This window comes from Penicillium argentinense (assembly GCF_028826775.1).
Source record: "Penicillium argentinense strain IBT 30761 chromosome Unknown utg000010l_segment0_segment0, whole genome shotgun sequence".
NCBI classification, from domain to species: Eukaryota; Fungi; Ascomycota; class Eurotiomycetes; order Eurotiales; family Aspergillaceae; genus Penicillium; species Penicillium argentinense.
The window spans coordinates 3018754-3033466 of NW_026622669.1; the positions used below are offsets into that span (position 1 = coordinate 3018754).

At 53.5% G+C, this 14713-nt stretch overlaps 4 protein-coding genes across 4 annotated transcripts; 1 reads left to right on the top strand and 3 right to left on the bottom strand.

Annotated features, from left to right (window-relative positions):
• Positions 1–1475: 1475 nt before the first annotated feature.
• On the bottom strand, positions 1476–2730 carry glcA (type 1 serine/threonine-protein phosphatase catalytic subunit GLC7; the record flags this gene model as incomplete). Its single annotated transcript, XM_056623298.1, has 4 exons — positions 1476–1568; positions 1649–1948; positions 2066–2467; positions 2554–2730. 4 exons carry the CDS (start codon positions 2728–2730, stop codon positions 1476–1478), a joined length of 972 nt encoding a protein of 323 aa, XP_056470714.1.
• Positions 2731–4637: 1907 nt separating this feature from the next.
• On the bottom strand, positions 4638–7189 carry N7532_010808 (leucine-rich repeat domain-containing protein; the record flags this gene model as incomplete). The annotated part of the gene is made up of 2 exons (XM_056623299.1): positions 4638–7034; positions 7148–7189. 2 exons carry the CDS (start codon positions 7187–7189, stop codon positions 4638–4640), a joined length of 2439 nt encoding a protein of 812 aa, XP_056470715.1.
• A 2216-nt stretch (positions 7190–9405) lies between these two features.
• Positions 9406–10788, bottom strand: N7532_010809 (uncharacterized protein; the record flags this gene model as incomplete). The annotated part of the gene is made up of 2 exons (XM_056623300.1): positions 9406–10190; positions 10617–10788. The coding sequence occupies 2 exons, from the start codon at positions 10786–10788 to the stop codon at positions 9406–9408; spliced, it is 957 nt and encodes a 318-aa protein (XP_056470716.1).
• Positions 10789–11508: 720 nt separating this feature from the next.
• N7532_010810 (patatin-like phospholipase domain-containing protein) lies at positions 11509–13717 on the top strand (the record flags this gene model as incomplete). The annotated part of the gene is made up of 2 exons (XM_056623301.1): positions 11509–12948; positions 13001–13717. 2 exons carry the CDS (start codon positions 11509–11511, stop codon positions 13715–13717), a joined length of 2157 nt encoding a protein of 718 aa, XP_056470717.1.
• Positions 13718–14713: the final 996 nt, after the last annotated feature.

Here is a 14713-nt window from a genome sequence, read left to right on the forward strand (position 1 = left end):
TCGGGTTGATTGGATTCAATGCGATGGCTTGGCCTTGCGGCGCTTCTAATCGCTTCTCCAGTCTCCGCCTACAACTCAGCCCTCTCATCACCCCCTCACCAATGATCTCTCAACCCCCCAACACAACCCTTACTACACTATGGCTTGATGTGTCACTCTATTCTACAACTTGTAACCCTTCACCCCAATGCATGCCTTTGGACTTGACTGCTTCTCCTTATGCTTCGATTGCTTACACTGCTGCCTGTTAGCCGGTGACTTTGGTTCCATTGCTCCATATAGTTCCAAAATATTCTCTCATGAAATTATCATACCAGTAATAGCCAGTAAAACTTGAGACTCGAGGACAGATGAATTTCGGTTGCTTGCGTTGTGGATAAACAGGGTATTTCCGACAATGACCTGTGGGCAGCCAAGACCAAAGGATCAGAATGTCCGAAAAGCTTACTTATCCTTGCCAACCCGAGGCATGCGCATGTGGAGCACATCTTCAATCAAACAAGTCTAGACCGGGTCCGGCAGTGGAGGCGAGAAGGTATGAAAATGTAAAAGGGAGATACATGAATTACCTACGATAATGAACATCTGCATGGACGGGAATACCGAGCCCAAAAGTCTAGACAAATATCAATCCCTCTATCCCCATCTCAAATTCCAATCCAAGCCACAGGACAGGAATAGGAATAAGGAGCGAAAAGGACGATAGCTGGGAACTGGGAACCTATGCCTGTACCTCTCTACCTACCACTGTCAAAGCAGAGGGATTCTCCCAAGACGAACGAGGGAAATTTCATGAGAATGGGACATGGCTAGGGGCAGACTAGTCGAGACTCAAGACGGAATAAATTAAGAGGCAGGACAGACATGCGTTTCAATTCAAGCACGAGACCGATAAGACGGAGACAATTGGAAAAAGATAAGAGATAAACCAGGGATGCCCCCCGCCGCCTTTCCAGGATTGCCGAGAGTAAACATTCCGTCCAGATGGTTAAGAAAACAAAAAGCAGTAGAATGAACATGGGGGAAAAGGGTTAACGAAGAAAGGAAGGGGGGGGCAGAATACCAACAAAGGTCGAGAAGAAGAATGGCAAAGCAAACGCTGCTCCGGAATACAAAGGTCGCGCGGTTGGCCGGCCAGAAATGATGGGAGACGGGGGTTTTTTTCACGCTTGTCAATTCAGGGTAGCCCAGGTCGTGACGTGTATGAGAGGCTGTTCAAAAGGAGAATTATCGCGGATTTCGAGAGGTATGGAGATGGAAGGCGTATGGGCTGCACCCGGTTGCATGAGGGTTCCTCGGTCGTTCATCGCTTCGTGGGTCTTTGATTGGGAGACTCGCGGTGGAGGTGATGGAATGGTTGGAATTGGATGTCATGGCGGGATGTAGGAGAGGACAAATTTGTCGATGCGATTTGAAAAAAAGTGGCTTATCTCCGCCCGAACCTGCTGCAATTGGGAAAGCTCGTATCGATTCCTTTACTTCTTTTGTTTGCGCGGAGGAGTGATTGGACCGCCGGAGCTCATCCCACTGTAGACGTACTTTTGTTTCTTTTCTGCTGGTTTCAAGATCTAGATGGGGGTAGAAAATGGATTGTCAGTATTCACAACGACTTCTTCCAAGGACGCGTATCAGATCGAGGTTGACAAACCTGGAAAGAGCAGAGCAAGCTTTCGTCAACACTCATCATTGCACCTGCATTGTCGAATTCACCACAGTAGTTGGGTGCACTGAAGAGCGTAACCAGCTGGCGCTTCGAGAAGAATTCGTAACCATCCTCCACAACCTGGTGGGCACGGCAAATCAAGTCCATGTCGTGTTTCTGCAGGAAGCGTGATACAACGTCGGGTCCGAATGTGAATGAGACACCACGGTCGTTCTCGCTCCAGCCGGTGATATCCTTATCAGGGTCAGACCAGAGGAGATCGCAGAGGAGACCGCAGTCAGGAATCTATTTCAGTCAGCATTTGGCCTTGAGCCATAGAAGGTCTCGCAAACAACTTTGCCACTTTGAACCCAACCAAAAACACAACACGCGCGAATGAACTTGGGGTGGAGGGAAACTCACATCAGTGGGGCGCATAACTCGGCGAATCTGCTCCATCGAGTTCAGGTCAGGGCTCAGGCCACCGTGCATAGTGAAGATCTTCTCGTCAATGATAGCCGCAATGGGTAGGCAGTTGAAGCAGTCGGTGAAAGTCTTCCAGAGCTTGATGTTGTATCGGCGCTTGCATTCATCGTAGAAACCGTAGATACGGTTGATGGAGGCGCACTCATGGTTGCCACGCAGAATGAAGAAGTTCTCGGGGTACTTGATCTTGTAAGCCAGTAGCAGGCAGATGGTCTCGAGAGACTGCTTGCCACGATCGACGTAGTCACCGAGGAAAAGATAGTTGGCCTCCGGGGGGAATCCTCCGTACTCGAACAGGCGCAGCAGATCATAGTATTGACCGTGGATATCACCGCAAATCTGGGAAGGAGCGGAAAAAACACATTAGTATTGGGAGGAAGTCATGCGATGATGTTTGTCAAAGTCGGGATCTATTTGAAATGTACCTTGATGGGTGCCTCCAGTTCGAGGAGGATGGGCTGCGAGATGAAGATCTCGCGAGCCTTGGTGCAGAGGTAGCGAATTTCTGATTCCAGCAACTGCACCTGCTTGCCCGGTCGGCTGCCCCTCACCTCCAGGAGGCGATCAATGATGGAGTCCAGATCCACTTCCTGGTCGGCCATGACGAATGGTCTGGAATGAAAGACAAAGGCGAGAAAGAAACGAAGAAAAAGGAACGGAAAGAAAAAGACGCGCCGAGGGAAGGGATGACTTCCGGGGCGGGCGTAGGCTTGATAACGCGGCGGTTATGTCCTGCAGCGGCAATATTCGTTAAAGATGAGTTCAGTGACGACCAGGGTGTCAATCCGATCCCCAAAACCTGGGCGGGGTGCAACAAAAAAAAAAAGACAGGCCCGTTCCCGACGAATTTCGACGGATTTTTTTTCCCTGGCCACCCAAATCTCGTGCTTCCTTGCCCCTGGTGGGATCAGGAGGGATATGGGAGGTAGTCGAGCGACTTACCAAGAGAAACGAACGGTCAATGAGATCAAAGGACTCGTGCGGGTATCAAGGCCCTACGGCCGCGGGTGTTTTGGGGTGTGAGAGTCTGGCAGGGATGCCAGACGAGGTGGACGAGAAGCCTCTCCGACTGTGATCCGTTCGCAGTTCGATGGACGGAGAAGACAGTACGACTCCTAGGCGTCTATGGGAGACGGTGACCGAGGCGGAATCAAATCGAGTTGTCGAGTCGATTCGAGTGGGATGAAGGGAGGGGGAGAGACGATGGTTCCGAGCGATCGAAGTTTTCCCGGGGGGTTTCCACAGGGTGAGGAAGGGAGTAAGGCAGTCAAAGGAGGAAAAAGTTCTCCAGCCGAGCGATGGCAGTTGTGCAGAGACGATCCAGAGCAACGGGGGACGTGATGGAGCGTGGTGGCCTCGAAGGGTGAAGAGAGGAGAATCTTGCGCAGGGAGAAGCGGGAACTTCCCAACTTCCAGAGTTTGTGTTTGCGGTGTTTGGCTCCCGCGCTTATAGATCGGCCTAATTATAGCGGCACCGGGAATTCACAACTACCACTCCTCCACTGATACGGCCATAGATAGCTATGGTACGAGCTTAGGGTCTCTGAGAAACAAACTCCAAGTGCGATGGTCGCGGTAGTCAATTAATTTATGCGCTTCGCTCTTGCGCCTTCGTGTCCATTACCACACACCCCCTCCTGCAACACGGCGTGGAGGGGCGCCGGTCTCGACCCTCTCGACTGCATCGCAAGGGGCCCCAGCACGGCGACCAGAGCACCGGCTGGCATACAAATAGTCCAGGACAGCCCAGATGGCTAATCTCTGACCCTGCAGAAAGGCGACCAGGGCCCTGCGATGGTGCCGACCCGACCGCGCGTCGCATCGGAGTCGGGAGCCTTCCCCAAGCTGACTCTACCAGTTTACACAATTCTACAACACTACCATACCACACCCTACGGAAGACCCGGCACGGACAATAGACTGAAATTATTTTTGTGATTTCGCTCATCACGCTGTGATGGCTCCGAGAAATTTGCAAACACGCCTTCCCAGAAGAACAAAAGGGGAATAGAACAAAGCAATCCGCCAACGCCAGAAACCGAGAACTCGAGAACAGGTACAATACACGCGCTCTAAAAAGGAAACATGTCCTCCATATCGCCTCCAACAGGCGAGGACGAAGGAAGCGCAGGGACATGCGTTTTGATGCCCGAGGAATGTTGGCGCAAAACCAAAAAAAAAAAAAAAGGCAAAGAAGGCGAAACAAAAAGACGTGAAGAAACAACCGATAACCAACAGAACGAAACAAAAAGCGGCCGTAAATGTTCATACATCCTACCCACCATATCTCGTAAGTCATTGAACGCCATAAACAATGCAAGTAATCGAGCGCCTTGAAAGGGCGTGCTCGTTGTGGTGTAATGATTCCGGAATTCGTGCGAGTTGCTCTCCGACGAGAGTCTCGATCGCATAGAGTGGGGAGAGGTGCGTGTAATAAGGTCATATGTGAGTGACGAGGCAAATAAACAAACAGGCTTGCTTGATGAGCCTCGAGTCGAAGTTCACCCGCCTAGGGGGCATGGCCACCGCTCATTATAGCGTGGCTATTCGCCCGGGCAAGTGACGCCGTTGGGAGTGGTGAGTGGTCCAAACTGCTTGAGGCAAGATGTCCAGGTAGATTATTTGGCGGGTTGTCCCACGGGTGGTCTCCCAACACCGTGATCCAGTTCTGTCCCACTTCCTGTCGAAGGACTTCTAACTGTTGGCGGCAGAGCTCCTCGTCCAAGACCCAATCCTTTCCCGGAGCTGGGTGTGCCACAGCAGGCTGTACAGGAGGTGGGCTTGCCGAGTTTCCTGACTTGAGAGGGGTTTGGATCATGCTCGAGGAGCCCGATTGGATCGCGCTATCGAGCTTGCATTGGTGGTCGTATGGAAGCACAATCGGCGGATTGATGGGGGAGTGGACCTGCTGTGTCGGCTGAGCCAGAGGCAACGATGGTCCTGAACTACCCAAGCCGTCCGTCGTGAATGGGTTTTCCGTCGATAGATCAGCGATTCTTCGGCGCTGGGACTTCTTCCGACGTCCAGTTCCCGTTTCATGATCACTGCGCTGAGCAGCCTTCGGGTGCACTTGGACTTCATCGTCCGCCGTCTTGGGCAGTGGAGTCCCTTGGATAACTCCGACATTGGCGGGCTTGTGCACAACGGTCGACTGATCTGCCACGGCAGAGCGGACCACTGGGGCACCTTCAGGTTCTGCCACTCGATCGGCCAGCTGCTTCCTCTCGGTATAACCCGGGCCACGGCCATCGATAATGATATCCTCTGAGTAGCCGGGTGTGCGGCGGAAGAGATTCATAATCACAACCCGGTAACCCGAATGGGTTTTGGTAAATGGATTGCCAGACACCCAGATCTCCCGTATTTCAGGGAGACTGGTGAGCCGAGCCATCTCCGTTGGGTCCATGAGGTTGTTGTCGCGGAGGTCTAATCTCTCCAGAGAAAGCAAGCGTTCGATTCCGGCCAGCGAGCGAAGGCGGTTGCCGCGAAGGTTGAGAGCCGTAATAGCAGGCAGAGGGTTGCGCGAGAGAGAATGCAAGGACTCAATCATGCAGTGGGAAAGGTTCAGGGCGCGAAGAGCCATGAGAGATGCCAGGCTATCGGGGATCTCCGTCAACAGATTAGAGGACAGGTCGAGCGAGTTGAGAGTGTTCGCCACAGGAGCCAGGCTGGCCGTGGAAATTGAAGTCAACGCATTGTCCGGCAGACCCAGGTGTCGTAGGAAGCGCCATTTGGATGCAGGCAGAACGCCGGCGAGGAGATTGGAAGAGCTTCCAGTGTGATAACCGCCCGAGGTGTCGCTTGAGTTCGAGCTCCCGGAGCCCGTTCGTCGAATGCGCGCCGATTGACCACGGCTATGGCGCTGATGGCCATGCTTTGTGGTCGGTCGCGTCGGGGAGATACTATCAGCCCTATTGCGAATCTTTGCACCTTCCGAGCTACCTCGGATCATCGGAGCAGCCTTGGGGCTCGTGCTGGTAGCCAGTCGAGTCTCGGCGATGGGCGAGCCGGGAGCAGAAAGAGAAGTATGAGCCGCAGAGTGCACAGGCTGAGCGCTGCTGCTGTTGGTCCACCCGAGCGGCGGCGATTGTTGAGACTTGGTTGATCGGCGCCGTCGCTTGTCGATATCATCCAAAACAATCCGCGTCAACAGGTCGGCGGGGTCATCCAGATGGGCCCGTTTGATGGACAAGGTCCTCAGCTGCTCCGATAGTCGGTCCCACCCATAAAACGAACGGTAGTCTAAGTCAATGATCTCTAGCGCACTCAGGTTTTTGAAAGAATGGAGCGGCACAGCCGTATCGAAAGGAAACTCCTCATAGCCACGGATCAGACAGGCACGGTGGTCCGGGGCGAGACGCAGGCAGGGGATTTTCGTGAAAGCGGAGTAAAGATACTTCAAGTCAGCTTCCAGGGCCGATTTGGCCCTCTCGGATTTGGAGGAAGAGTCCTTGGATCCCAGACCGAATGATGACCAGAGGCCGCTCATGCCCGACATGACACTCCGGACACTGGATACGGAATGAATTGAGGCACCATCTCCTTTGGAACGCTGAGGCTTGTTCAGAAACGAAACATACGACTGTGAGACATCGGTATGGATGTTCTCCAGTCGGACGTTCATGGGGCCCACCGCAATGGACAGATCCTCGAATTGTGATAGCAGGTAGAACAGGTGATGCGGGGTGAGGGTCAGTTTGGCGGGCTTGATGCTCTGCGACGTAAACTTCAGCGCCCCAAAGGACAGGGCAGACGCCAGGGTCAAGGACGTCGAGGAGAAAGAGGAGCCACCTGAGCTCGAGGAGCCCGGGGGAGATTGTGGGGTCACAACATTTTTGGATTGGCGTCGAAGCTGTAGAGCGTTCGCGAGGGCTTTCTCGTGAGTGCGGACGAAGCTGGCGAGGTTCTGTTGAGCAGAGAAAGAGGAAAAGAATGTTAGTTGAGCTCAAAAAAAAAAAAAAAAAAAAAAAAAAAAAGACCGAAGATCATCGCAACATGCGAGTGGGGGCCAGGACTCACCTTGATGAAGAGTTGTCCATCTTCAGTGTTCAGCTTCTCCATGGTTGGCAAGGAGTCCAACGAGGCAGGAACCCAGCCGGAAGAACTCTGAAGATGGCTGGCTCAGTAGATGCAATCAGAGAGAGTCGACATTTTGTTGGTGCGACCAGGAAAAGAAAAGGAGCGTTGTCGCCTAGGCGATGTGAGGAGTTAGCGCGGACCGCCCAAAGCAAGGTTAAGGGGGCGGCGGTACCTCGTGCGAAAAGAGAGACCGATTTGACAGGTCGGATTTGAGGCTACACTCGAATGGAGGGGCCAGCAGATGGGGGGAGGGGGAGGGGGAGGAGGGGAGGTTGAAGGGGTGGAAAAGGAAGCGTGAGGGAATCGGTGGCACGGGGTAACCGCTAAATAAGAATGGGGGATCGCAGAAGTCGAGATACGTGAGATACCAGATAACAATACTCCTTACGCAAAATTACTCCAAACTTTCCGCCCCTCTGCCATGACATCTGGTATTCGCGACCGATATTATTTGCAGATTGTATGCTCCTCATATTTCCAGGGCCTATGAGACTGTGAACCATATGGTCTGATCGCTTGCGTGCATTGGCGGATTGGAAGATGCTCATTTCCCACTGTTTTGGCCACGAGTCCCCTCACGTTGAGTCAACCACGATGTCTCATCTTATTTGCGATACAGCCGATGTCCCTCATTTTTCTGTTTTTGGGCCGGATAACTACTTTATGTTTCTGTTTCTCAGGGGCGCCTGGAGATGATACCCGTTCCCGCTATAGCAGGTCACTTTTTTGCTGCACGCGGCCCCGGTGGGTGGCAAGAATCACCGTACTAGTAGTACGACTACTGCTAGTAGTGATGGAGGGGTACTAGGGTTTGACTTGCTCGGCCGCGTCTATCAGGGACCCTTTGATGGGATCGACCCCAATGGGACATGCGACTGGGAATGCCCGTGGTGGGTTGATTTGATGCTGCTGCATGGCCTTGTAACCGTGGATTGTCGCATTCTGAGTCGATCCCCTCCAGCAAGGATAACTTTGTCTATCACGCACGCGGTGGGGCTCCGAAGTCTCTCCTCCCCTCCTTCGCCCGATCGACATCCAATCAAGCAAAAAAAAGGAAGGAAAACGAAAAACGCGATATCACTCGACGCTTACCCACCCACATCCAAACGCTGCACTGCAAATCCCGTGGTGGCGGGTGCTGATCGTCCTGACTCTTTCGTACTGTCTCCATCCCCAGTAATCATGTACTGCAGCCACAGTGCCAGGCAACCCAGCCGCCCGGTGTGCAGCTGGTGCAGACCGGGTGGGAATGCCGATGTTTGGCCCAGTTGCCCCATGCTCTTCCTGGCCCGCTTTTCTTTTTAGTGCCAAAGGGCCCGCTGTGGACCGTGTTCCCGAGTTCTGCGGCTGGTCCGGTACAGCCTGGTACCTGAGGTAAAAGAGGTCATCTGCGGTGCACGCTTGGTCAAAAGGCGTGCAGCCGATCGAGGGCAGATATCAGCCATTGGCGGGTATGCAGCTGCCTCCAGAGGCTATCTACGTCGCCAGCATCGTCGGTCATCCACGAAAAGGTGAAAATAGCAAAATGCGCGGACCGTTTGGCGCTATAGGCCGACTCCATGAACCAGCCAATCACCGCCCGGCGACACTATGCGCATTACGCTATCTGGCGCCATCCGGGTCAGCTCGCACTGACATCTGACATTCTCGCGGTGGGCCCAAGATGGCCGCTTTTTTTTTTTTGTTGTTTTTCTTGAACCCACCATATCGTGGCTGCGTGGAGCATGCTCGTCCTCGATGACATCAAATATCTTCTTTTGGGGCAATGTCATCGGGATGGACGAGCGTTCCTATGGATGGCACCCGCCATCAAACCACGTCGTGCTCCAAGCCTGGTCACCTAGCTTTTTACACCGCTCCCGCATTCCGGCCCGAACAAGGCAACCCTGGGTGTTGGTCGAGCCATGGTACTACGCGATCCCTTGGTTTCATCTATGTGAAGACGGCTGGGAAGAACGTTGACAGGTCGCACCCGACAATCGCTAGCAACGGTGTTTCGATACAGTTTCAAGATGCTCGTATACAGTACATCCATCAATGCGGAAGAGATTTGTTTTGCATAGTACAGATGCCGGCGAGGACAGGGACAGGTACTTCATGCACGTTGTTCTTGAATTAGGGGGGCTTGCCGGGACGGTTTGAGATTGGTCGAGTACAAATTTCAGGTCAACATCCCCCCTTCCCCTGAGGCCGATCCCTCAGGCGCGGGGTAAAAGGAGAAACAATCCATGGATCCATGGCCATTCACATTCCTGGGCTGTGATGCCGCAAAGCGGCGCTCGGGTCAATCTAAGATCCCAGCCTGCTGTAGAGGCTGCAGTTGCAAGGAGTTCGCATGCAGCATCCTTGCATCTCCAGTGCACACAATCTCGCTGCATCAATCCGCGTACAAAACACGCCTCGCGCGCGATCGGGATAGGACACAATGTATAGATGCAAGACAAAACAGTCGCAATGAGCAGAGTACTACCCCGCCCAGGCGAGGAATGCTGAGCACATGGGCATTGCGACAGGAGGTTCAAAGGGGGGACCACACATGATATGCGATCGCCCTCCCGATCGGCCGCCCCGCCCCCTTCGTCGGAGTTAGTACGTACGCCGGCCTCGTCGCTAGGCGAGTAAACGCCCTCGGGCGTTGGCCGGTATCCCCACTCCTGGGCGATCCATCCAGCACGAGCGTACGAACGTGATATCGCGGGCGCCGCCTTTATTGGAGGCGCCCTGGTCATTTGCTGCCTGCGCCAAGCCGAGTGTGGCGCGCTGAGCCGGTGTCTTGACATCGGAGGATACTTCGCATTCGCTTTGACGGGCAAACACTGCATCGCTCCCAATGCGGAAGCGTACAATCCAGCAGCAGCTCGCTCGTCGTTCTCGTCACCGACGAGCCATGGCATCCCGCGGAGTAACCTTGGGGCCGGGGAATTCCACTCTGAGGAGTAGAAGTAGTAGTGCCCTGTCTGCCATCCCGGAATCTCAATTGCAACTAAAGCAACTTAAATGGCATATAAATTCGAGGCGGCTACCGCGCAACCCGCTCAAAATAATGCATCTCGTCGTGCGTCCCTATACACCTATCGTGATGTGGGACCAAATGTCTTCTATTTCCGTCGCCGGGTATATCCAGCCGAGGGCTCGCGGAAACGAGATGCGACGCCGTCAGAGTTGTTTGCTTTTTCGTGGAGGATTCACAGGATATCAGGGCGATCGACATGATCAGCATCAGGGAGCACCGATGAGTGGGAACAGAGTCCCGGAACTACCAAGCGGGCGTAACTAGCGGCCAATCCCAGCAGAGGCCCGCGACGACTCTGCACATCATCACTATCCTGCGCGATCAGGTGACTGCGAGCCATTTGAGCCTTTGAGCAGGGTGCCGTCGGTCGGTGGACGTGGGAGTCCCTGGACATACACCAATCGCCGTGGTGTGACGCCCGCAGCGCTAGCGCTGCAGAGACCTCGGGTCCTCTGCACGTCCGATATATCGCGCCCTGCTCGTATGCGGCTAAAATCGAGGTGGTCTCCTCGTCAGCCCATAGGATGCTTTCCTGCTCCTCCATGTCGGCTCTCCTCTTAAAAAGCATCTGCGCTGCCCGCCAATGAACGGAGTCAATGGCCCTCTCCGTTGAGATCTGAACGAGCTAGCATCTAGCGGTGAAGCAATATCCTATGCCGTGCTGCCGCCGGAAGTTTTTGTGGAGGGGCATTTGCAGGACATGGACAGATTATCGCGTCGTGGAGAGTCGGATCGCGTTCAATCAACTGCCTCTTGGGGACACCATTCGGAGAACGGCATTGCGGATGGTCCGCACGACCGTGTGAGCCATCCACAGGAAGATTCCACCGCGCCTCGATAAATCGGAGCTACGAATCGCGTCGCACAAGATAAGCCGTTGCTAGATTTTTTGCGTAACCTTGGGGTGGGTTGGGGAGGTACAATTTCGGAGACCGGAGGAGACAACTGCTGCTCCATCCCATCAGTAGATACAGATCAGAAATATACAATGGCATTTCACTTTGACCTTTCTGTACGAGCGCAATATCTGCAGACCGTCCCGAGGGGCACCCAATGTCTACGCCTTCGAGGCGGTCTGGAATATACTTCGCGTGCTACCGTGGTTGACGTTGAGGGACGGATGCACTTATCTGTGGGGCTCCTCCAACGGCTCACTAGCCACAGATACACCCGCCACACCCATACCCCACTGCGGAGTGGCTGATTGATACACGTGACGCTGACGTCGTGGTGTAACTTCCCCAACCGGATTCCCAATGCTGTTCCTGCTTTGCACCATGCATTGAATATGCCCTCCGAGGAGAAGGCTACGTTAACTGACCCTTATGACCCGGCCGGCCTGCCGGACTATGGTGAGGATTTTATCGATCCAGATGACCTCCGTCGATTTGAGCAGGCTCTCAACGCGCCCGAAGCTTCCCCATTGGTAGCCCTCAACGACTGGCGCCCGATCAACCAACGCGTACGCAAGACCCGCGGTCGTCGCAAGGCCCCGAAACGAAGCAAGGATGAGACGAGAGAAGGCGTGCTCTACACAATCCTCAAGTGGCCCTTCCTCTTCACCGTGTTCGCCTGGATCGCGGTGCTGAGCTTCGGCTACGTTTTGGTTCGAGTATACATCCTTCTTTACGAACAATGGATCACATGGAGAGGAAAGAGGGAGCGACTGAGACGCGACCTGTCGTCGCAAAAGTCTTATGCGGACTGGCTGAGGTCGGCCCAAGCGCTGGACATCCACCTGGGCAACGAAAAGTGGAAGCAGACCGACGAGTACGCTTACTATGACCATCTTACGATCAACAAGGTTGTCTCCCAGCTGAAGAAGGTGCGAAAGGACGCGGAGTGGGAGGCTGAGCATGGTGGGGTGAGCGTCAACGAGATACCGGCGGTGGAAGAGCTTCGGTCTTTGTTGGAGGCCTGCGTGAAGAACAATTTCGCGGGTGTGGAGAACCCTCGCATTTACAGTGAAGCCTATTCGGGAACCAAAGAGCTGGTTCAAGAATATATTGATGAGGTGCATGCGTGTATCAAATTGGTTCTGGACGGCAAACAGACCGATCGGGAAGCCAAGTATCAGCACTTCAAGCACCTGGACACAAATTTCGGGCGCACGGCACTATGTCTGTCGGGCGGAGCCACATTCGCGTACTATCACTTCGGAGTGGTCAAAGCACTGCTGGATAATGGCGTGCTCCCCGAAATCATCACTGGAACATCAGGCGGAGCGTTGGTAGCCGGCCTAGTGGCAACCCGAACCGACGACGAGCTGAAGCAGTTGCTCGTTCCGGCACTTGCTCACCGAATCCGCGCTTGTCACGAAGGATTCACGACGTGGATTCGTCGTTGGTGGAAAACCGGTGCTCGGTTCGATACACTAGACTGGGCTAAGCAGTGTAGCTGGTTCTGCAGGGGCTCGACTACTTTTCGAGAAGCCTATGAAAGAACCGGTCGCATATTGAATGTCTCCTGCGTACCCTCGGACCCTCATTCCCCCACCATTCTGGCTAACTATCTGACCTGCCCCGACTGCGTCATATGGAGTGCCGTTCTCGCCTCAGCTGCCGTGCCCGGCATCCTCAATCCGGTCGTTCTGATGACCAAACAGCGGGACGGTACTTTGGCTCCTTACTCCTTCGGGCACAAGTGGAAGGACGGGAGCCTGCGGACGGATATACCTATTAAAGCGCTGAACTTACACTTTAATGTCAACTTTACGGTCGTATCTCAGGTAAGATTTTATCCGTTCCATTCATAACTCCCAGCCACTAAGACCGTTTTAGGTCAACCCTCATATCAATCTGTTCTTTTTCAGCTCCAGAGGAACCGTGGGGCGACCGGTCACCCACCGCAAGGGACGTGGCTGGCGTGGTGGCTTTCTCGGCACTGCGATAGAACAATACATTAAACTCGACCTCAACAAGTGGCTCCGAGTCCTGCGCCATCTGGAGCTCCTTCCTCGGCCACTGGGACAAGACTGGAGTGAAATATGGCTACAAAAGTTCAGTGGCACTATCACGATTTGGCCGAAGAGCATCCCGTCCGATTTCTATCATATTCTCTCGGATCCGACGCCCGAGCGGCTTGCGCGCATGATCCATGTCGGTCAGCAAAGCGCTTTTCCGAAAATCCAATTCATCAAGAACCGGCTGAGTATTGAGACGGCGATCATGAGAGGCCTCCAAGAATGTTCCGCCACCGGGGGCCGTTCCTTATCTCCCATTTTATCCCGCCGCATCCAGCGCTCGCAACACGAACCATCAGATGCCCTGCTCGCACGACTCGACGAGAATTTTCCCGAAAGAAGCGGCGACTCCGGCTACAAGACCGGGTCGCATTACGCGGACCTCTCTGACAGCCTGTCGCATTCAACGGCCTCCTCACGCCCTCAGACCCCGAGTTCTCGGAGGGGTAGTGTTATAGAGGAGATGCGGCGCCAGTCGGCAGTTTTCTTCGATGATGCGGACTTGTACGGTGACGAAGACGCGGTAGTCACTTGAGTCCTTTTTTGATTTCGCGGCGGCTTAAGCGCGTCCATTAGTGAGAGGCGACCAGCGCATGACGACGAGCAGGGTCTTCCCCTTTTAAGCCACCTGCAGGCCCATCTTCCGTCATGATACATTTCGTCCCGATGTGATATTCGAATATGACCGGCGGCTCCTGCTGATCGCCTTTGCTATTGGGGGCGGATACTTTCGGGTTTGGCTTTCCATCGACTCTCGGCCTCGAGGACCCGGCCACCCCGCTTTTTGAAAGATCTTACATTTCGCATGCCAAGGAGTTTTGCTTTTTAGCCTGGAAACATCTTATCTCTTGAGACCCCTTTTGAGTTTCGCTTTTTTTACAGACTGCCTTACGACACTTATGACTTTGCTGGTTACTTTTCCCCGTGATGAGGTAGATATTATTGCTGGTGGTGGTCAGCGACTCTTATGTAATATACTTATAGGCTAACTACAGGATTACATATCTTGATGTGTACAAATACGATACATATTCGGGAAAGGTTCTTCTCCAAATGTCAAATCCTCTCCTAGAATATAATACCGCATTGTACAGTGTTAAAAATATTGGTGCTGGCGTCCTCGCAGCGCTTCCCAGGTTGGATCCAGAAGCTCAGAGCGGGGCCTGCTTGTCTCAGAGGCGCGATGACATCAGCTCAAAGTCGAGTGTACGACATTAGATAAACGCCCTGCGCTAATGCAATGTATAATGGTGTCATTCAATATACATTTGATTTAGTCTGGTGTGCATCGTAGTTTAAACACCACCCACTCTATAGATATGACGTTCGTTAAACAGTGGGTCTTTGTACACTACTAGTGTATCCATGCATCGGGGGTTTCAAACGGTTTACAATGCGTAACAATGCGTACTAATGTTTTGAGGGTACTTTTCCATGAGTACACTATGCATTCATCTGGAGTTGCCAACTAGGGCGGTATTTACTGAAAGCGCACAAAATGTCTTTTGATAATAATTCAAATTTGATTCGA